The 24,479-nt window shown below is 38.4% G+C and overlaps 1 protein-coding gene across 1 annotated transcript in view; it reads right to left on the reverse strand.

Moving 5' to 3' along the window:
* LOC126470294 (protein MON2 homolog) overlaps positions 1–21,815 on the reverse strand; it is a 219,911-nt gene extending 198,096 nt beyond the window's left edge. The window contains exons 1-2 of the mRNA XM_050098049.1: positions 21,504–21,815; positions 4,747–4,878 (exon numbers count right to left, since the gene is read on the reverse strand). Of these exons, the coding sequence (XP_049954006.1) occupies positions 4,747–4,878; positions 21,504–21,623 (252 nt within the window). The 5' untranslated portion in view covers positions 21,624–21,815. The remainder of the gene's footprint in view (positions 1–4,746; positions 4,879–21,503) is intronic.
* Positions 21,816–24,479: the final 2,664 nt, after the last annotated feature.

Consider the following 24,479-nt stretch of genomic DNA (forward strand, 5'->3'; position numbering starts at 1 on the left):
TATATTGTGAAAAGCAATGGTCCCATAACACTCCCCTGTGGCACCCCAGAGGTTACTTTAACGTCTGTAGACGTCTCTCCATTGATAACAACATGCTGTGTTCTGTTTGCTAAAAACTCTTCAATCCAGCCACACAGCTGGTCTGATATTCCGTAGGCTCTTACTTTGTTTATCAGGCGACAGTGCGGAACTGTATCGAACGCCTTCCGGAATTCGAGAGAAATAGCATCTACCTGGGAGCCTGTATCTAATATTTTCTGGGTCTCATGAACAAATAAAGCGAGTTGGGTCTCACACGATCGCTGTTTCCGGAATCCATGTTGATTCCTACATAGTAGATTCTGGGTTTCCAAAAACGACATGATACTCGAGCAAAAAACATGTTCTAAAATTCTACAACAGATCGACATCAGAGATATAGGTCTACAGTTTTGCGCATCTGCTCGACGACCCTTCTTGAAGACAGGGACTACCTGTGCTCTTTTCCAATCATTTGGAACCTTCCGTTCCTCTAGACACTTGCGGTACACGGCTGTTAGAAGGGGGGCAAGTTCTTTCGCGTACTCTGTGTAGAATCAAATTGGTATCCTGTCAGGTCCAGTGGACTTTCCTCTGTTGAGTGATTCCAGTTGCTTTTCTATTCCTTGGACACTTATTTCGATGTCAGCCATTTTTTCGTTTGTGCGAGGATTTAGAGAAGGAACTGCAGTGCGGTCTTCCTCTGTGAAACAGCTTTGGAAAAAGGTGTTTAGTATTTCAGCTTTACACGTGTCATCCTCTGTTTCAATGCCATCATCATCCCGGAGTGTTTGGATATGCTGTTTCGAGCCACTTACTGATTTAACGTAAGACCAGAACTTCCTAGGATTTTCTGTCAAGTCGGTACATAGAATTTTACTTTCGAATTCACTGAACGCTTCACGCATAGTCCTCCTTACGCTAACTTTGACATCGTTTAGCTTCTGTTTGTCTGAGAGGTTTTGGCTGCGTTTCAACTTGGAGTGAAGCTCTCTTCGCTTTCGCAGTAGTTTCCTAACTTTGTTGTTGTACCACGGTGGGTTTTTCCCGTCCCTCACAGTTTTACTCGGCACGTACCTGTCTAAAATGCATTTTACGATTGCCTTGAACTTTTTCCATAAACACTCAACATTGTCAGTGTCGGAACAGAAATTTTCGTTTTGATCTGTTAGGTAGTCTGAAATCTGCCTTCTATTACTCTTGCTAAACAGATAAACCTTCCTCCCTTTTTTTATATTCCTATTAACTTCCACATTCAGGGATGCTGCAACAGCCTTATGATCACTGATTCCCTGTTCTGCAAATACAGAGTCGAAAAGTTCGGGTCTGTTTGTTATCAGTAGGTCCAAGATGTTATCTCCACGAGTCAGTTCTCTGTTTAATTGCTCGAGGTAATTTTCGGATAGTGCACTCAGTATAATGTCACTCGATGCTCTGTCCCTACCACCCGTCCTAAACATCTGAGTGTCCCAGTCTATATCTGGTAAATTGAAATCTCCACCTAAGACTATAACATGCTGAGAAAATTTATGTGAAATATATTCCAAATTTCCTCTCAGTTGTTCTGCCACTAACGCTGCTGAGCCGGGAGGTCGGTAAAAGGAGCCAATTATTAACCTAGCTCGGTTGTTGAGTGTAACCTCCACCCATAATAATTCACAGGAACTATCCACTTCTACTTCACTACAGGATAAACTACTACTAACAGCGACGAACACTCCACCACCGGTTGCATGCAATCTATCCTTTCTAAACACCGTCTGTACCTTTGTAAAAATTTCGGCAGAATTTATCTCTGGCTTCAGCCAGCTTTCTGTACCTATAACGATTTCAGCTTCGGTGCTTTCTATCAGCGCTTGAAGTTCCGGTACTTTACCAACGCAGCTTCGACAGAGTATAGTGTGGAAACATCTGGGTGTGAAAAAGTTCCATTCAACGCCATCTGTTGGGAAAGTGATGTTACAGGCCTTCTGGGATAGCCATGGACCGCTCCTGCCGGATTTCATGCCACAAGATGCAGCTATGTATGCCGAAAGTTATTGTTTCACACTGTCATGTCTGAGGGCTGCCATCTGCTGAAGGCACCAAAGGATTCTTGATGTGGACAATGTGACACTGCTCCACAACAATGTGAGACCACATGTGGCAGTAGGAACTGCCGAAAAGTTCCAGTAATTTCACTGGGAGATTCTAGACCACCCACCACACAGTCCAGACCTCAGCCCCGGTGATTTCCATGTTTTTGGAATGCTGAAGAAGCTCCTGGCAGGATAGCAATTCATAAGTAATGATGAAGCCACGACAGCAATCCGTTGGTGGTTCCACAGTCAGCCAGACGAATTCTACCACAGGAGCAGCTCAAATTTAGTGCTGCAATGGGACAAATGTGTGACCCGGTGTGTGGCTGAGGGGAAAAATAGTGTAAGGTACGCAGAACAGGATGTATATTTGTCATTATCTGTATGTACCTTAGTTTGGCTACTAAGAAATATGGGTAAAAACTTTCTGATTTGCCCTCGTATAACAACAGGCTGCAATAAGCTAAATTAATAGCATAAAACATTAGGGATTTTTGTTTTGAATGTCTACCACACCCTGCATATCTGTCTGACCTAACCCAAGAGACCGCAATGTTTGAAAACCTCATAATTATCTCAAAAGGGTGTCTGAATAATTATGCAGTAAATCTGAAGTTTTTTCCTTCAGGCATTAAACTCCGAATTAAATGACGACAAGTTTGCATTGTTTACAACAGTGACTATGTTGAAAAGTGACTGCCTTTGAATAATGTTACACTGACACCATGAAAAAATATTGTTGCACATCAGTAGTTATAATAATAGGTTTACAATAAAATCTGTTGGCTTTTAAGGTGAATACAAAAAGAAAGAGAACAAAAGAACTATCACATATCACTTAACAAAATCATATTCAGTATCACTAACTTTTAACAAAACTGTGAAACAAATACCATCACAAGAAAACAGTAAAAATTTAGAGCTAAAACACACACACACTATTCCCGAGCATTGGAGCTCCAGTGCCTGGAGGCTGTGGCCACGTGTATGCGAGTTGTGCTTGTGTAAATGTATATGTGTTTTCTATTTTGGAAAAAGGACTTTGTCCAAGAGATTAATTATTTTAGCAGTCTTTCATTGTTCCTATCTGCAAGGTAACAGGTCTAGTATGCGATGAGTAGCAACCTATCCCTTCCCTAGTGTTGTTATTCCATCCTGATTTCCCATTGTTTAGCATACAGCATTTAAATGATATAGCAGTAAACATAGAAGTCCTAACATCCCAAAAAATGTGCTCTGTATATATTAAAATGATCTATGCACCACAAACTGGGTTGACTGGTGTTAATGGACTAAACAGAGAGGCACTTACTTGAGAGAGTGTTCACCTGTAGTTAGTGACATCAGCTAGAAATTTGATTGAATTGTGACAGTATACAGGAGTGGTAAAATCAATGCAATGAAAGCATTATTGATGCCAGAGATGAGAAATAATTTAAAGAGAGGTAAAAGTATATAGGTTGTGCTGGAATGCAGATGAAGGCTCCCCCGGAGTTCACCTGTTGGAAGCTAAACCTCACCACCCCACCAACCCCAGTACTCAGCCTGACCTGACCAAATTCCCCAAGGTATTCATTGTTTCGCTCAACATGCGGAGCATTTGTGGGTGTGGTCAGAATTGCCCTCTGCAAGTGGTTCCAAAGTAAACAGTGTAGGTGATTCTGTGACTTCTGTAAACAACAACTGGCTACCTCATGTTTATTGTTAGTGCAGACATTATAGCTGAATGCTGAGGAAGATCTCTAGCTTCATGTATAGCAATCACAGAATGGTGGATACTACATATCCAATGGCACTGTAGAATGTGACGGTATGTATGACCTATCTGTTTACCATAGCCAGGAAGCTTTATGAGATATAGATACCGTTCCTTAGTCTGCAAGAGCCCAGAATTGTCGTCACGACATTTGGAATGTGCTAGAAAGAAACCTACTCTAGCATTAACCACCACCAGGTACTGCACGATACAGGAATGTTGCTGCAGTAAAGAAAGGTTAAATGAGCCTCAGGACATCTCGTGGAATCTTCATGAAGGAGAATTATTTGTGTCGCTGTGAGAAGAGGCTCTGCCCTCATACTAAACTTATCTGGTGCCCTTCCCCTACATCTCTAGAATGACAACAGCAACTTCCTTCTGAAAATTACATTTTTCCACAAGTATCACATGTACTCTCACTGGCAGCAGACAGCTTCTACTTAGTGAAAGATTTTGCATATCTACCAGCATAATCTGACGAGTTCATATACAATCAGTTTTGTATTTTTACATCTAAGAATCATTACTTCATCATTAGACTTTTTTTCAGTAAATATTTATATACTGCATGACAAACTCTGTGTCACTGAAGCATGTGTGTACACAGACAGCTGTTATTCTAGTGGCAGTGAAATTACCAATTTCTAAGTTTACACAAGTGGTGTCAGAACAATGATTACCAGAGGTATTTCGCTTGTACCCTGATATTACTGAAGAGCAGTGGTGCGTACCTAAGCTGATATCACATTGCTAGTAACAATTGACTAGTAAACTTGAGACTAATACACTCCACATTATCAAGTGTGTTGCCTGAAATGGCTGACAAATATATTTATAAAATACATAAATTTGAACAGAGAGAATGAGAGGAAAAACAACACTAAAAACACCTACCTTCACAATCTTTGGGTCCTTGGTCTCACATCCCTGAACCAGTGGATAGAGTATTTGGTTCACAACATAGTAAACTGGTGTCTGAGGATGTGCTGCAGCATTACGGAGCTTTGCAATCCCTTCTTCACATGACTGTAACAGACATGTTGTTCTTATTACGTGTTTTCCATACAAACAGTATTTAATACCAATACATAATACAAATAAATATTACAATTAATTTCAATTACATAAAAGATTAAAATTCTCATAATTCCAAATTTAAAAAAAACAGGGACAGAAAATGTGACATTTCTTGCACATAGTCCCCAATTATAAAAACAGAATGTAGTCTGAACCTACAGGTCATGGACATTCTAGCCCTAATTGATCTGGTCCTGGTATTTCTCTCTTTGTAATTTACATTTCTGCTTACTTTCCCTTCACATCCACAGTTATTTATAACAATTAACATACAGAAGGCAGCTCACAAGAATACCTGTGAGGGATGAGTTTGGGAGCAATGCCATAGTACTTTCCCTATCTCCATTCCATTATGCAATTGGTGAAGGAATGTATCACTGGCTGTGGAAAAAAAAATACTGCCTTACTACTGTATCCATTGTCAATGTTAGGTTTCATAGTGCACCATTTGTGGTCTACGATTTCCCCTTATTCTTTATTTGCAGCACCAGTGCCAAAGAGAAATATTCTAGTAAAATGTGTATGCAGACATCACACTTCCACTGTAATCAGGAAACAGATGAGAACACTACACTGTTGGTAGTTTTTGAACTTAATGAAATGTTTATCAAGTAAAAAAAAATCATATTACGCAATTGCATAAACACTACCAGTATCAAACTATTTGTACAGAATCTACTGAATCCATGCACAGGCACATTAATAATATAACTTATTCCATTCCATAAGTATTAAAACAAAGAAGGAGTAAGAATTTAATATATCTATGTTGCTCAAACCTCAGCAATTCCGTCGCAATGTTGATGTAATTGTCTTCACGAAAATGTTTCCAAAATGATGTGTACTATTCTACTCTAGACCACATCGCAATGCCTGCCTGACTCACTGGTGCATTCTTGTCATGCCACATTCTTCTTAGAAGTGGGCAGTAGTCCCTTAATTCTACATCCCTCTAAAACCCAGCAGCTGTCACTGATTCAATAAATATTCTCATTTTAATTACTTTTTTGAGATTATTTCTCCTCCTCTTCAGTTCTGACTTTGCACATCACAAGGAAGAAAAACATTTAATCAACATCTGAGGTGCTGATAACTATCAGTACGTAACGAATAAATACACACATTCTTCAAACAAAATCTGACTATCACAAGATATTAAGTGTAAGAAAACTTACAGCGTAATCACCAAGAGCTTGGTGAAATTTGCAAAGTTGGAATCCAGTCTCCTGAACACACACTGAAAATACTACGAAGTTTACAGAATTCAAATGTCTAGAGTAGGTGGCAGCCTACTGTCTCCTCTAAGATCTTCCATGAACAGTATATGGAATGAACAATTTTATAACTGCTGTAGTGTGTATAGTTTTAGCCCAGTTGCAAATTAGGGATCAAGAATTCCTCCTCCTAAAAGTATCAATCTAATTCAATTTTAAAAGATTACAGTGATTTTTTTCAATTCCTTTTAAGTGCCTCATCTTTCATTATTGAATTGGATAGTAACAATAACTGAACAAACATTGCAAGCTTAGGACAACATTAAATCCAAAGTTCTTTCACTTTTATCAGTGGCAACTGTAAACTATGGTGATGGTAAAATTGACTTTTAACCAACCCGCTCATTTATAGCTTCATGGATGAAAGTAGCTGTAATAGTCGCAAAATATTTTTTCACTGTTCACTTTACACCTACATCAGTTCTCTCACAGTCACTACTGCTAAACTCCCTCACCAGGGGAAAGAGAACATTTTTCAGTCTAGTACAGAGATGATGTTGACATCAATGACATTATCTTTGTTATGCTGGCACTTAAGAATATAAGACTAGTATAAAATTAATCTGTGGAATAACTTTGTTTACACACACTTCTAAATCGATAAACTGGAATACCATGTCATCTTACAATTCTATATCTTTGACAGCTGACTGCCAACAGAAATACATCCAGAGTTTGTGAAGCTGTATCTGAAATCTGCTAAATTCCTTCTGAGACAAACTTGAAGTTCAAATTTCTTTAGCAGACAATCCACATGAAGAATATGTCAAGACTGCAAGCACAGATTAAAACAATGAAAATGTGCAATACAATACTGGACAATATGTGATGAAAGGTGTACAAAATAGTTGGCAATGTACGCATATCAGAAAACAGAGTATACTACATTTACATGAAGAACTGCTATCACAAACCTTTGTCAGATTGGGTGCCATAGATGCTGAATCATGCCCAAAAGCAAATGCATAATAGCCAAGTTTGAGCTGTTTTGAAAAAGATTCAACTGGTTTTGTGCACTGATTTGGCACTGTGCATGAAATTTCATGTCATAAGTAAGACAGATTTTGATTACCTGATTATGAATGCTATGATAATTTTCCCTGATAACTTCCATTTTAAGTTTCATTTAACACAGTTTTTGCACGAAGAATGTCATATATGAGTCACTCTGATTATTGTTTTTGTGGAGATGCTAAGCCATTATTTTGCCCGACATGTATTAATTAATTGTGCATAGGTGGATACACAGACTTCAGCTCTCTTAGTTGATGGAAGCTGAAGACAGTTTTCAGAACTGTAACTAAGCTCTTGATACCAATTTTATTTTGTGGTGGAGGGGGAAGTGATACAAATAAGGATCATATCATATAATGTCTATCTATTTAATCTGATGTGATTCATAGTTTTCCTAGATTCTTCTGTGTGAATGTCACACAGCAGCTTTGAATCTTTGTGCTCATGGCACTTGCCTGCATTTTCATTAACACAGCCCATCATCATGACTTGGATACCTTTCTTAACATCTGATGCAGTAAAAAAGGAAAAAAAAATAATCTTGAGTTTGCATTTATTCGGTTAATATAGTGCACTATGTACACACAAGATGTGATCTTAGCAGCTTTTGCAGACCTGCAGTGAGAAAACTTCATTTGAGCTTCATAAGTAATTCCAAAACTTCCACAAGATGTCTGTTCCATACACAGTGTTATAAACCTTCAGAATAATGCTGTATTTTTATCACAGATAACTTTGGTGTGTAACTCAATCACAATGAGACACACAGCTTTCTTCTTCTTCTTCTCCTCCTCCTCCTCCAACTGCTGGTTCTTTTTCTTTCTCCTTGATTTCCAAAACTTGGTGACCTGAGATGAATTTGTTGTTTCATTGATGCAGAGGTATGTCTCATTCACTCAATTCAAGTACTTAAGTTAAGCCTCTACTCTAATTCATGGGATAAATGTGCAAATACTTTTATGTCAATATAATGTAACCCCCCCCCCCCCCCCCCCCACTTGGTTACACAATGCCTAGTACGCATCAATTTGACACTTTCACCAACAAAATATGGAAATGTGCAGACAAAAATTTCACAGGAAAAATAAAAAACACCTTGTAGAACATCTATAAGGGGCAGTCAAATGAAGATGAGACAGACGGAAAAAAGTAAGTAAACTGTGTATTATTTTAAAAGTAATCACCATAACTGTTGATACATTTATCCCACTATAACACAAGCTTGCAATGCCTATGTGGAAAAATGTCTGAAGTTGCCTATTAAACCATGAGTGTATCCAGGTTTGCACCTGTTCATCTGAAGCAAATTGACAGCCATGAATGCCCAAAAAATATGGAAATTTAACTAGGAGAGATTGAGACTGTAGGGAGGATATGTAAGGACTTCCAAGTGAAACTTCTGAGCAGCATAGTCGAAACAACCTCGGCAACATGTGGGCCCTTACACATCCTCCATACAGTCCCGATTTCTCCCCATGAGATTTCCACAGTTTTGGAGCGCTAAAGAATGGAATTTGTTGCCGTCGATTTGCTTCAGCCGGGGAACAATCAAGATTCTGTACGCAACCACAAAAATTCTTCTATGAAGGCACTGACAGAATTGTATTATAGTGTGATAAATGTATCAACAATTATGGCAATTACTTTTGAAATAATAAACAGTTTACTTACTTTTTTCCATCTTTATAATTTTCCATTTGACTGCTCTTTATATGAGATACACTCAAACTGCCTATCAATATGCGCACTGAAATGAGTAGAAAACTGAATCAATAACTTTACTAAGACTTTCATCTCTTGGCATGTGTAACACCACTAAAGTTATGAGACTTTCTATGTATTCTTAAAACAAGCTGGAGTATCACTCATGATTGCTTAATATATCCCACACAAAATGTTACCTGTGTCATAACTTAAGTAAACCATTAACCATTACTATAGGAGATGAAAAAGTTCATTCCACTCAGCTAAACACCTGACTAGAGCCTGGATTTTAAGTAATATCAAATTAAAAAAACATGTACACAAATAAGCAACCGAAACCGGTGAAAATTTCTAAATAAATATGTAATGAGACAATTATATGTACAATCCCAATTTTTGTCTGGAAAATATAAGTTCACACGTAGGCTAGTCAAATATCTATGTGAATTCTTAATCGGTAGTTCTGCTACAAAGTATTGAAGTACAAGTGCCTTCTATTCAAGGATTTAAGTCACAATGGAACAGGATGCACAATTAATTATAATATACTTTTCCAAATGTTCTGTCTGACAGTATGTTTTATGATGAGAGAAAGATCACTCAACTTTGCAAGATGTCTATGGTGTGTATTTATATGGAGAGATTGTACTAGGAATAATATTCTCAGAGGGTTCTACAATTTTATCATTAAATAACTGAGGTAAAACCCACAAGATTTGAGTACCCAGGGTTCTTATTCAGCGCACACTGCAGTTTACTGGAAACTGCAACACCCACTTCACCTGATACACAACACTGACAATCTGAACTGCAGCTTCCATTATTCCCACAGCCTCTTGGAGAGGCAAATTGAAGTGTCTGGTTTCTTGATACTGTTGGGAATCCAGTTAAAGTGGCTTGCGATCTACAAAACTGAACTGAGGACATTAGAATTGTTGAATGCTGACAAAGATTCACTCAGAGACACTGCAGGATCACAAGAAACGTTCTGCATCACTGACTTCATATGGGCAATGGGGTTACTACAGAAAAACACAGCTGAATCCATGTTGTCCACCCTGTTATCACTGGCTCTGGAGGCAGAAGTACATCATGGAGCTGCTGATTGTAGCATGGTACATGAGGAGGACATTTCAAGAAAACCTCCCTTGTTGCTCGTATCAGGGTATTTACTTCTTGAAATTTGTGCGTCTCTGTCCCTGCCACTCATTGCAATACATGAGCTGCACATGTAAAATGCATTAAGCTGAGATAAAATACATTAAGCAATTTCCCCACTTTCAACATGCGTGGAGCTGTATCTGTACATCAACAGGACCATCTCTTCTTTCACACCATCTGGCCAAAGTACCTAAGTCCATAATTAATGAAGCTAGCAATTGTTGAACTATTTATTGCCTTAAAAGGTTTACAGTATATTAAAAAGGGTTTAGATGCAGCCTCAGAGTCCAACTTGCCCACAGATTAGCAGTGAAGCAACCTACAACATATGTCATCTCACCAGCAGAAATCCATATATGTAATTTGCCAATGTCCAGGTAATTCTTCCTGAGAGTGAACTGATCAAGAATATTGCAGTTGCAGTAATTCTGTAAGAAATGTTAAATTAAGATACCTGAAGTTTGTTCCAGGATATGTTCCCTGCAACCAATGTAAAACACAGATGAAACTTCCTGGCAGATTAAAACTGTGTGCCGAAGCAAGATTCAAACTTGAGACCCGTACCTTTTGCAGGCATATGTACTCTACCAACTGTGCTACCCAAGCACAACTCATGACCCATCCTTACTTCTGCCAGTACCTCGTCTCCTACCTCCCAAACTTCACTGAAGCTCTCCTGGGAACCTTGCAGAACTAGCACTTGCAATATCCTTTCTTCCAGGAGTGCTAGTTCTACAAGGTTTGCAGGAGAGCTTCTGTGAAGTTTGGAAGGTATGCAAAAGACAAAGGTGCCAAGTTCAAGTCTCGGTCTGGCACACAGTTTCAATCTGACAGGAAGTATCATATCAGCACACACACTGCTGCAGAGTGAAAATTTCATTTTCAAAACACAGTTCTTTGTAAAATTCGTTATTAGACAATATACGTTGTCGCTGCAAGTAAGAAGAACCCGTTTCTTTGAAGGAATCCATTGTTTATTCCTAATATGCAGACTGCTTTGTAACTGTTGTTCAGTTTGAGATTTCATTTATCATAAATTTGGCAAAGGACTATTTTACCATCAGTGGTTAAAGCTGTGTCAAAAGAAACCCACATTTTTAGTTTTGGTGACAACGAAGACACAACCGGAGCCATGGTTAACTTAAATGCAACTGATTGTTACACTCTGTGAAACATTTGAGAACAATAAAGAAAAGTGTTAAAAACAAGTCAGTGTTGTTTGCATCAAATTTGTGCAATTTAGCTTTGGGTGTAATGAGATTGACAACAGTACGAGAAACACAACAATAAAACTTAGTTTATTTTCCTTTATTGTTCTGTAATGAAAATGCATAATAATTCTTCTACAATATTAAAACACGTAAAACTATGTAATATAATGTAAAAGATATATTATAGCTCAAAATATGTAATTTCAAACTCAGTAAGAAGATTCCTTTTGGTGTAATTTGTTGACTTTTAGTTTTTCTGATAACTACATATAATGAAACAGAATATGTAATTACATAAAATCCAGGCTCCACATATAGCATATATGAGTAATATGTGCATGCACTGCTGGTATGTGAGATCCAAGAATGTGTGTTTGATGCTAGTTTTAACTTCAAAACAAGTACAGGTTGATTGGTTAGTTACCTACATTTCCATAGACGACAATTGTGACCGATCACTATGATGCAGAACAAGTCAGTTTTCCCGTTGCAGTACGCTTTAGCACTAAAATAGCATAGGAACAAGTTGACCATTCACACGATTTAATTTTTGTAATGCACATACAGTGATGTATACTCAACTATGTTCAATCTCTCTCTCTCTCTCTCTCTCTCTCTCTCTCTCTCTCTCTCTCCCTCCCTCCCTCTCCCCCCCCCCCCCCACACACACACACACACACACACAACACACACACGACGATCAAAGATTTATATGGCTTAATACCTCACTCATGTCTGTGCCACTCTACGGCTGAGTAACGGATCTACTATAAATAATTTCTTCTTCTAGTATCATATTTATGAGTGTTACCAAACTCTATAAGAGAATAAATGTAATGTGAGCCTGTTGTTAGTATGGCCACTTGTTTAAAGGGCAGACTGAAGTGATTTTGGAGTGTACACAACATTCCATCCTTCTTACATGATTCTGTGCAACTACTACTTCCTAGGCAGAGTTACCACAAAATATGATTTCATAAAACATTTGTAAATGAAAATAAGAAAAATAAGTGGACTTTTTGACAGTTTCATCTCCAAAATCTGTTATCACTAACGGAAAACTGGCAGAGCTTACTCATATGATTTCCAATTCAGGTTCTTCTCAATATAACACCCAAACATTTTGAACTTCTGTTTCATTTCTTGATTTACCCTTGTGCGTTATTTCTAGTACTGTGGTTAGGGCTTGTGCAGTGCTGAACTGCATGTGCTGTGTTTTATCTAAATTCAGTGACAGTCCACCTGCAGAAAATCAGTTATTAAATTCAGGAAAATATTATTTATAACTTCAGATGTTGAAATTACTCCATTAGGTTTGATTATAACATTTGTCTTGCCAGTACAAATAACTATTTCTGCTTCTTGGATATATAATAGAACAAAAGTGGACCCAATATCAATCCCCGTGGTGCACCTGTTTTGCTTATTTCCCATTCTGAAGATGCAGTTTCATTGTGTAAACTCGCCGAGTTTCTTACTGCATGACTCAGTAACCCTCTTAGTTAGCCGATTAGGGCAAAAACCAGTTATCAGCAAAATCTCTGATGCCATAATATTTAAGCTTCTCTATGAGAATACCGTGAACTGCACAATCTAATGTTTTTGATAAGTAGCAGAAAGTAGCGATTGACGATTTGCATATATTTGAAGTACTAGATTTTAGTACTGAGCTCGATATATTGTCAACTCCACACTGAGATTTTGGTTTTGAGGGAATTAATTTCATTCTTAATTTCTTTGGTGGAGCATAGAGTATCTGTGACTTGCCTGCCTGTATGTATGTAGCATTGATTCTTGCATTTATTCTATTTCTTTAATTCATGAACTATCTGTGCCTATCATCAGAGCTGCTTCAAGGAAGTGGTTATTACATGCATGGCTACTACCCTACTTATATATGAAAAGATCAACAGATACACAGTGTACAGAATATGTATTTAACATACCTATAAGAAAATATGTTGACAGGAAACTGCAAAGGCAATACTTCTTAGAAATGATAATGTAATAAAAACGTCAGTCAACAAATCAAAATCCGTATAGGACACTGTAAAAAGTGAAACACTGAAGATAAATGAAGTGCAGGAAATTACACATACAAAACATGATGATATCAATATTGGCAAAAAGTACCTGCCAAATTATATAGATAATTATTTTATCAATGCTTCCCAAACACTTAACTTAGGTTTCACAAATCAGGATCAATTTAGGTTACTTCCGACTAGTGAGCATGAATTATTACAGGTGATCAAAAGCCCTAAATGCAAAATGTCATCTGGTGTAGGTGAGTATTAGTGTCACTTATAATCCACATCACTTCACAGACTGCAAAGTCCTTGGCTTGCATTGTTAATTTATCATCTACTGAATGAGTGTTCCCCCAAAGACTAAAAATATTGAATGTGATACCTTTATTCAAGAGTAGTAATAGGTATAAAGTTGAAAATTACTGACCCATTTCCCTCCTCTCGGCATTCTCTAAAGTAATTGAGAGAGTAATGAAACAACAAATTGCCACAGTACTTAGATGGCCACAGCCTATTGAATAATAATCAGCATGACTTTCAAACTGGTAGAAGTACAGAAACAGTCATACAGCATTACACCAACAAAATAGTAAGAAATTTGGTTAACAACAATAGTGATGAAAGAGAAATACCATCAGCCGCACGAGGGCACTGAAAGAATTCAATGGTTACAAGAAAAAAATTATGCCACGCTATGACTCTAACACAGATTTCCCCCTAACACAAGTAGTCACCTTAATCGCTTCAGCTACCTGAGCACAATTCCTGTCCAACCCAAATTCCATACCCGTTGCAAACTACATCTGTAGCGTCTGCGCTGTCCAGTTTCCTCACTGCTCACAGCAACTAGGACGATTTCTGGAAGAGGTCGACCTAAGTTGCACCCGCACTGAAGATATCATAAAATGCTGTCAAGGCTTAGATACTACTATTATCTGTGTAGTGTGTCTTCTTTTGGACATTTTCAGTCTGATCTCTTGTGGGTCCCTGATGGGGCCACCTGTGAAACCCATGGCATATACGCACTCTTCTGCAAACACTACACAGCTTTGGATGTTGATATGACTACCAACCAGCTGTCTGCCAGCATGAACAGCCACCATAAAACTATTGCCATGAACAAAGTTGACCACCTGATGGCACAATATGCTCAAATTCAATGGCTGTTTCACAACCTGAGCCATTTACATCCTTCCCACCACCACCAGCTCCTCTGAACTATATAGACAGGAGTTATAATACATCCTCCACTCCACTAATCATCCTGGCCTCAATCTCTGGTAACCGAGTGTCCCCGCATCACCCATCCAACAGTGTCACCTTCTTCTCTCCTGTCGCCCCTTCCCAATTCCTGTCCCCAGGTTGTCTTCAGATTGCACTGCTCCCCACTGGGCCGTATAATAGTGCATTACATGCTGAGCCCATATACTTGCCACCCCGCCTTCTCAATTTCCAAGTCAGTAAACCGATCTTTTACGTGTGACACTTCATTTATGTGGACCTCTTGTAAGCAAGTTGCTCTCAATAATATATTAAATGTGAAAAAAAAAAAACCAAGCTTACCCCTCACACTTGCAATAACAGAGATTTTACCATTGTTGAAGGTGGCCCTCTTATTTTCAGCAGACCTTTCATCCTCCTGTTAAGGTGAAGGCTGTGCCTTATGTATCTCCATCTCCCACTAACAGTACCTGCCACAGCACCAATGTGAAACCCATACAGAGTCAGTAACAACCCAATCAGTTCATCCTGGATTGAGTGTGCCACTGAGGTTGCTGCACCTAGCTTTTCCAGGTTCCTACTGATACTGTATTCTTTTTTCTTGGCCTGGTTGTTGCCTGTTCCCTAAGTATCATTAGCTGGTCCTCTTCACTCAAATCCCCACTCAGTGCCTCAATATCCCATTCTACCTAGCCAATGCAGACTGGCAATGGCAAGGAAAGCGTTTCTGAAGAAGAGAAATTTGTTAACATCGAGTATAGATTTAAGTGTCAGGAAGTCATTTCTGAGAGTATTTGTATGGAGTGTAGCCATGTATGGAAGTGAAACATGGACGATAAATAGTTTGGACAAGAAGAGAACAGAAGCTTTTGAAATGTGGTGCTACAGAAGAATGCTGAAGATTAGATGGGTAGATCACATAACTAATGAGGAAGTATTGAATAGGATTGGGGAGAAGAGAAGTTTGTGGCACAACTTGACTAGAAGAAGGGACCGGTTGGTAGGACATGTGTTGAGCCATCAAGGGATCACAATTTAGTATTGGAGGGCAGCGTGGATGGTAAAAATCGTAGAGGGAGACCAAGAGATGAATACACTAATCAGATACAGAAGGATGTAGGTTGTAGTAGGTACTGGGAGATGAAGAAGCTTACACAAGATAGAGTAGCATGGAGAGCTGCATCAAACCAGTCTCAGGACAGAAGACCACAACAACAACCTAGCCAAGGCTTGCCCTAGGATTTACAGATCTTATGACCTGGTACTCTAAGCTTAGTTTTTCCTGCAGCTGTTACCCCTACCATGACTTCTACTAGCAGAAAGATCTTTCTTTTCCTACTCAATTTGTCTATTAAATTCTTATTAATGGTTGGTTGAGCCCTAATTTCTTCTACAGTTGGAGAAGAGTCCTCCTAGCCAACAGGTAACAGGTTATACCTATGCTTTAGCTCAATGATAACTCAACTACCCACACTATTCCCTTGTTGTCCTTTTCTGGTTACCTTCTACTACATCTCACTTTCTTTTCCCCTTTCAACTGGCTCAATTAAGTTTTTGCTGCCTCAATCTCTGCCTGATGGTCAGAAATCTTATCCTCTTGTTCTGCAATTCTCCTAACTTTTACATACAATCTACATATCTATGGGAGATCCTCACTGGGAGCCCCTTCTGTGCCACTACTTTTACCTTGGTGAAATCGCAATTCGCATCCCGATTCTAACTCTGAATCGCCTTATACAAACTTTATCATACTCAAACCTGCAATAATACCTGTATATATGCAACAAAAACTCAAACTCTGATACACCGCCTTTCACATGAAATAGAAACTTAAACAAATGAATCAAGAAATAGTTTGTCATGTGTTTATTGTAAAAAAAAAATTAAAACCTGACTTAATTTTCACTCTTCAATGATCTGTGCACTGATATGAAGTATCTTGAGGTATTATAACTGTGTGCCAAACCATGACTCAAATCTAGAACCTTCGCCTTTTCAGGTAGGTATTCTACAAATTGAGCTAAGCACACCTGGACAGTAGTGGATCTGCCTGCGAAAGACATAGACTCAGGGTCCAAGTACCAGTCCAGTAAAAAGTTTTAATCAGCCAGGGAGTTTCAAATTTAAATCTGAGAGAGTAGTTTCCCTTCTTACAAACTTTTTACTTTTAAATACTAATGCTACAGGACAAAATTCTGTAATTTACAGTTGGTAGAATGTGTCACCAATGTGATTTTAGTAGACTGTGGCAACAATGTGATTTAACAAAATCTGTGGCATTGTAAACCATTTTGTGGAGGTAACAAATGTCATGAGAGACTTGAAGTGAACTGATAATCTACAATACACTTTTCATCAAAAGATATTATTCAAAGAAATGTCAACACAAGGTCATACATAAGCAACAATCCATTGAATTTTGGGTCTGCAGCTGTGCAAATTCCAACTCTTCCACCAACATTTCAGCACTGTATCTTCCAGGTTTCCTCAGTGAGTCTCTTGGCTCACTGTAATGATGACTAGAAGATACACAGCCACAATATCAGTGGAAGCATTAAAATTTACATGGCTGCAAGGGTAAAATTTAAGGGATTATTCATAATGACATGAAAGGCTGAAACTGCACATCCATAAAAATATCCTTATTTGACTATTGAAATAGGTCATAGAAATTTCTGTTGTGCCTTGCAAACATCAAAATATACACTCAAACAATCCACAAAGTTGCATCGAAGCACATGAACACATTGTACGAGTTCCATTAACAACGCAGCACCGTAGTTCCCCAAAGGCAGTGAATGGAGGAATATCACAGGTCAGGAATACCAAAAATGGTGCATGTTTCATTCCCTGATATGTATCTATTTGTGTTGAGACTGATAAACAGTGCTTTTAGATTTGGAGAGAGCTTGGAAATGCTAAACAATCCTACACTTCTGTGCAAAAAAGGCCAATAAAATGTCAGTAGAATTATGGTGTGGGCAGGAATCACCATTTGTGGACATTGGGCCTTCATGGTTATAAGGTATGTTTCTTAGGTGGTTCAAAGTTCAAAAGACAGTAGCCTCTGATCATTTGATTTGTGACATGCTGGCACCACTAACAATTCTTTTGTTTAGTAAGAATGAAGGTTTACATCCTCACAGAACTCTGTTGGTAGGCAGGAAGTTCCAACATTATGGAATCACTTGAATGCTACTTTTAATGTGTTCCTTGGATTCTAATCACACTGAATATAACTGTAGGTCATCTAAGAGACATGCAGTAGCTAGCCCAGGACCTCACTTGTCTGTTCCAGAGCTGTAAATTTTCATCATTTGGGTAGTGATACATGTTACTTGAAGGTAATCATCACTAACTACAGTGAAAGCATGCCAGGTATGTCTTGACATTGTCTTTGGTTTGTAACAGCTTAGGTACTGAAAACATTATACTATGTCATTGTTCACTTACAAAATATTGAATTCAGATTTAATTACAAATATTAGTTACATCAAATTTACTGAAATGAGGTGAACAGAACCAATGGAGATGAAATCAATGAAGGCATCAAGATATGAACTGGTATCAGTAAAACCATTCAGATATGTTGAAGCTGTGATGTAATGAGTATGTTGTAGGGCCTAACAAAAATCTGTACCAGACCTGAAAGCAAACACAGATTTCCTGTTTATTGCAATCAGTCTGGTCCGTGTACATTTCTGAGCCTGACTGGAACTTTCACTGTCACTGAAGTTTATTTCCATTACTTCCAAATACAAGAGCAAGAGATTCTCCTGTTGGTGTGTGATTATGGCAGCACTGGGAGAGACAGTTTGCTCAGGATTGTGGCTTATACTACCACAAGGGATATACATAAACTTAATTAAATTCACAGAAATCAACTGAATAGAGTCAATGACATATTTCCTTTCGTCACAAAATATTCATAAACACAAACAGCTCATGTAAACAGTAATGGCAGTAATATATTTCCTGAGAAAATATGTTATTTTTATGACTCAAAACAAACATTCCACATCAAACTGAAGCGTGAAAATATTGATCATGGACCGTATTAACTACCAAGCAAGCTAACATATAGTTGATGTCGTAGGCATATCAGAAGAAAGAGTACAGTACATTTTAAATGAAAAATTTGCTATGAGAATGCTTTAAGTGAGATGTGTCGCACATTTAATGAATGCAAACGAAAAGTGGATACAAAAATGAAAATTTTGTCAAGTTTTGACTCATCTTCAAGAGAATCCAATTGATTCTGTGCATTAAATGTGCTTTTGGATGAAATATACAATACATTAAGCACATTTTGGTGCTCTACTCTGATATGTATTGAACTAACTACTATTCTGTGGATTAAAAAAATATACTGTACATAAAGCATAACTGCTTCAGGTTCAAATTACAGCATATTACCACTGTTCATTAACTGCAAATTTACACTTATAAACTGTACATTAATCAAACCAATGATTCAGAACTAATGGTATATAGTATTAACTTTCTTTCCCCAAAAGTGAGGAAGGGAAGTATCTCAATTTAAGTTGTGGAATGCAAGACTAGTTGCGAACAATGTATGCAGCGGTACCTAATATTCTTACCTCAGTGTTTCGAGAATCAGGATTCAATTTCTGATGACTATTTATTGATTTAATGGAACAGAATGGGCCAGAGCAAAAATCATACAATCTTCGCAAGCTAACTGAGGAGCAAATTTATCAAAGACACAGCAAATTACGATTTAGAAGTTGGCTACAACAGCAATAACTTCAAATCCCCTTCTAACTGGGTCTTCAGAACTGGAAATAAGGACTACAAGAGACTGATATTGGGTGTATTCTTGTCCTCGTTATATACAAATGACCGTCCATCATATATCCAAGTAGCAGAAATAGTTTTCTTTACAGTCAGTGCAAGTGTTACAATCAAATCTAGTGGAGTAATTTCAACATTTCAAAACATAAACAACATTTTCTGGAAACATGTCAGTAGCTATCTGCAGATAACCAGGCACTGAACTTGGATAAAAAAACAAGACATACAGTTCATTGCAGCCCAAGCACTGATCACATTGTAACAAATAATGCACGAGAGTAAATCAGTAAGTGAAACAGAACAGTGATAATGTTTGTGTGTTGATTTTGACAAGAACCTTAATTGGAAGCCACAGCTTATATATCATTTTAAACATTTCAGCTTTGCATCTTTTGTGTTATGGATTCTAAGGGAGTTTGGAGATCAAAATAAGTTAACTTATTTTTCTTATTTTCATTCACTAGTGTCTATGGCAATTCTGATGTATTAAATACCGAAGAAAAAAGCTTTTGTTCCACAGAAGTGTGTATAAGAAGTTTTATATACCCCAGAAAATCTTGTAGCCAGCTCTTTTAAACATTTGGGCACACTGATAACAGGCTGACAGAACATTTACTCCCTTATGGATTTTGTAAACCTTCAACAACAATTTGAAAACTGCTATGAACTTAGTTAAATGTAAATTACTTTGTGCATATAAAAAAAACCAATAATGTATGAGTATTACTGTTGTCATTAACAGAAAGAAAGGGAGGGGGGAGAGGGGGGAGGGGGGGAGGGGGGGAGGGAGAGAGAGAGAGAGAGAGAGAGAGAGAGAGAGAGAGAGAGAGAGAGTGGGCGGGCAGGTATATCGTTGAGAGAGCAAATGAGGAGTGTAAAACTATCTAACTTTGTATGCTCAATTGTTCCAAGTATGTAAAAAAGTGAGAGAATAGTACATTTGGGAATACCAAATAAAGAAGTGCATTTGTTATGATACTGGCCTCACGTTCTGGAGGAAGGAGACTCATGCTCTGTCCAACCATCATAATTTAGATTTTCTGTACTTTTGTAACTCACTCCAGCCAAATGCCAGGACAGCACCTTCATCAAAGGCACAGCAAATGACCTATTCTCTACTCACTAAACATAAGTGTATATTCAGATGTCTGCATACTGACTGATGTTTCTCAAACACAACAGGCTACTTCTGTAAATTATACTAACAACAAATAATAGCCTTTGCTAATCCACTGAATGTTAATTCCAGACTACAGATTGGATAGTATATGTATATTAGGAGCAAAAGTATCTGCTTTGAAAAAAAAAAAAAAAAAAAACCACAGCTCCCCCAATTACACTTTTTAGATACTGGTTTCAAACACTTCAAAGTCTTTATGTAACTAGACACAGAATAACAACAGTTGTCTGTATACTGTCGAGTACAAGACCTGTTTAACACAAGATACGTGGAATTTATAGGACAAGAGTTAAAATATCCAGGTAAATCATATGAGTTGGTAACGAGGTAGTCTTTTACACCTGTTTTGCTTTTAAACATCCAGTAGTGGAGTCTGCAGTTTTTTCAAATATAATAGCCAAAATTACAAAATATTACTATTATTAATTTATTTAACTTATATAAAGCAAGATGATGTTTCGAAAGGTTCAATTTCCTCAGTGATCTGGTAAGTTTTATTCTCTCTAGGGAAAAAAAAGCACAGCGTATAGGTGGGCAAGATGGGCTACTTTTCTGAGTTTCTGTGCCAAAAGACATCACTAGCATAAAAAATTAAACTATCATACAAATGTCTTAATTTCTGAGCAAAAGTTCGATTACGATTTTTAAAAAAAAAAAAAAAAAAAAAAAAAAAAAAAAAAAAAAAAAAAACTGTTGCGCGGTTGGCAGGTTACGTGGAGGAAAACAGTTTACAAAGCGTTACAACAGAACGGCAATCAAGCGACGATCGTAAACCGACCGGATATTGTTGGATACAATAATGATCTGAAAGCATTCCTATTGTTGAACGCAAAACAAATATCTAATTAACGCACAAACTGGCGACGCTTTTCTCCGACCGGATTATTAGAGTATAAATACAACTTGCAACGCACCTAAGCGTCATGCACACAACTGAGAAAATACAGAAAAAAACTGTCCTTACCTCCTTAATCTGCGGAAATTTTTTCCTCGTCTCTATTGACAAGTTCTTCAGATCATTTTGCAGACTATCCAAGAACCGTAAAGCTTCCTCGTTCCCAGTTGACAAACTTCCACAAGCCATGTTATGAACAGCTGACGCGTCAGAATTCTTTGGAGCATGACATTTCACTAGACACTGTGTGTCGCACACTTAACACTAATAACACACAGACACAGGTTTTCATTTCGACAGCAAACGCACGTAGTACAACTTCATTTTCGATGACACAAGCCTCAAAAACGCGTCTACAGGTGAGCTGGCACAGATGACATTTGTTCATGTGTTATATTCAGTGATGTGGTTATGATTTGTCAAACATCTTTGCAAGTCAAAGACATCCTATTCTACTTACCATTGTTCCACCGCGAGGACATGGTAAAGGCACTAACATAGACTGTAGTGAAGGTTTATCCTTGTGCAGCGATCTGTCTGCGTCAGTCTACCATTCGCCCGTCATCTGTCGTTGTAGAAACGAAATTTCAGTGACAAGCGAGCCTACGCTCTTCTAACCTCGAAGATTATTTCATTTACTGAGAAATGGAAGGTATTCTGCTAACATCTGCGTTCTCCACTTGTGTTGAAAAAAAGACAAAATGCAGGAAACAAAATGATCGACCAACATTGCTTATACAGTATTTGCTTAACCGAAGGTAATTGTCGCACACAGATTTACTTAACGAGTTGCAGGGCGAACCCAACAACTGAAGTAATTATTTAGTTGGAGATTTGGAAACGTGTCATTATCTTTTGACTATCATAATCCCTCACATAAGATAGAAAAAAACTTGTATGAGGAAAGCAATTTCTCCACATGAGCGGCTGACAATAACACTAAGCAGTTCAGTTTAGTTTATTAGCATCCTTTGCATCACTTGTGTGATACACGAATTGTCATAATAAAGTACAGCACATGCACAGCACAATTCTGAATATTAATACAATAAATATGAAATTAACATTTTACAATACATTTAAAAAATTCACAATGAATTAATGCATTGGTCTTATTCAAGCTCTCTGTTGGTTTGAGATATATGCAGTACACTTTGAGAGACTCATTTATCAAACCATTTACAGTTAAAAGAGTACACAAATAAAATATAAAATTTACAATGAGAACAGCATGGTTGAATGACAATGAAAAAAGTACAATTGTTAGTTAGTGATTCAAGAATTCAAAATATTTGTCAATGTCTTGTTAGTTAGGCAAACATCATAGGTCGTACCACCCACTCCTTCCAGCTCCACGATTTTTACCTCACGATTTGTGGTCGTCCTATCCACCTCACTCCTATCCTGAAATACCTTGCCCTCACCCTCGACTGTCACCTCACTCAGACTCCCCATCTCCTTATGATGCAACACACAGCCCACCATAGACTCTGCCTCCTGAAACTCCTGTCTGGCCGAACATGAGGACTGCATCCTTCCACCATACTTCACACCTACAAATCCTTGATCCGCCGCATCTTTAGCCGAGTCCTTGAACGCCATGCTCTCCGCCTCTCCTTCCGTATGCGCCTCCTGTCCCCCACATGGATCCTCTACAGCCTAATCCACTTCCCACATCTTTTCTTTTTTCTCAAACACATCCATACCCTGTACATTGTCCACAGAGTCGATCACCTCCAAGCCCTGGTGTCGTCTATTCTTTCTACCCCAGCCCATTGCCACACCTTTACCATGGTGTCCAGCCCTCTCTCCATCTCCACACCCTCCACCTTCTTTCCCAACGCAACTACCAGCACCTACCGCTCCTGAATGATGAGCTTTGCCCTGATATTTAGCATTCCTACCAACTCTAACCCCACCTTCCCCCTCTCCCTCCTCAGGAGTCCCTCTCTCCTCCTCATCCCTTCCCCTGAGTGGTTGTTTCCTCCCTCCTCTGCCCCCTCCCTTCCCAGTGCGCCCCTTCTGCGTCTCTGCACTCCCCCCTGACTTGCCTTACCTCTCCATCTCCCACCCCACCCGTCTCCTGCGCTCCTTCATTTCATCCCACCCCCTCCAGCTCCCCTCCCCCAGTGCCCCTTCCTCTCCCCTCTTTTTTCCTCCTCTAAGGCTCCCCTCACTGAGCAGGTCCCTCCCTGCAGTTTTTATTCTTCATTGTGTGTGCTCTGTTTGGTGCAATGGTTTTAGAGTGTCTTCGGTCTGGAGTGTTTTAATATTGTAACCAACTTTTAACATGTGTGTGTGACCTCAGTGTGTTTTATGTGCTCCACAAATAGCCAACTGTGTTTTTTATCTTTATATGAACTTTTTGTAACTGTCCCACATGAACATCTCAATGTAAGTGTATATTTTAACCCCCACTGTCTCCATGTATTATGTTCTTATGTCCCCCTTTTTATCGCCTTTTATATGTAATGTATTCTTCTTTTTATTAAATGTATCAATCGGCAGAAGAGTGGCAGATTGTGCTGCTGCCAGCCTCCCCTGCATATATGGCGCACGGGAATGAAATCACAATAAAAGAAAAAAAGTGAATAAAGTAGAACGTCGTCAAACAAAGCAAGGTAGGCATTAGACACTTTTGTTGTTACACACTGTATGACAAATGTGATTACTCTGGAGTATACAGCATTGATTGTAGTAATTGTGATGAATATTAAATCAGTCAAATGGGCCACCCTTTCAACGTAAGCCATGGAACAAACCTGCTTCATGACAGCATTTATCTGAAACTAGTCATTCTGTAGGGAACATTGAGAATAGCATGCATATTCTCAACAGTGTGGAAAATGGCCACGCCCTTAATTTCTTAGAAGAGATTGAAATTTATAAAGCGAAAAAACAAGAGGCAATAAAAGTGCTTAATTGGCAGAGCGACTTCGTGCCCAATGCCTACTTTGCTTTGTTTGACAATGTTCTACTTTAATCACTGAGTTTTTCCCTTTATTGTCATTTCATTCCCCTTCTCCATGGGGTATACATAAAATA

Source organism: Schistocerca serialis, chromosome 3 (assembly GCF_023864345.2).
Source record: "Schistocerca serialis cubense isolate TAMUIC-IGC-003099 chromosome 3, iqSchSeri2.2, whole genome shotgun sequence".
In the NCBI taxonomy this organism is placed as follows: Eukaryota; Metazoa; Arthropoda; class Insecta; order Orthoptera; family Acrididae; genus Schistocerca; species Schistocerca serialis.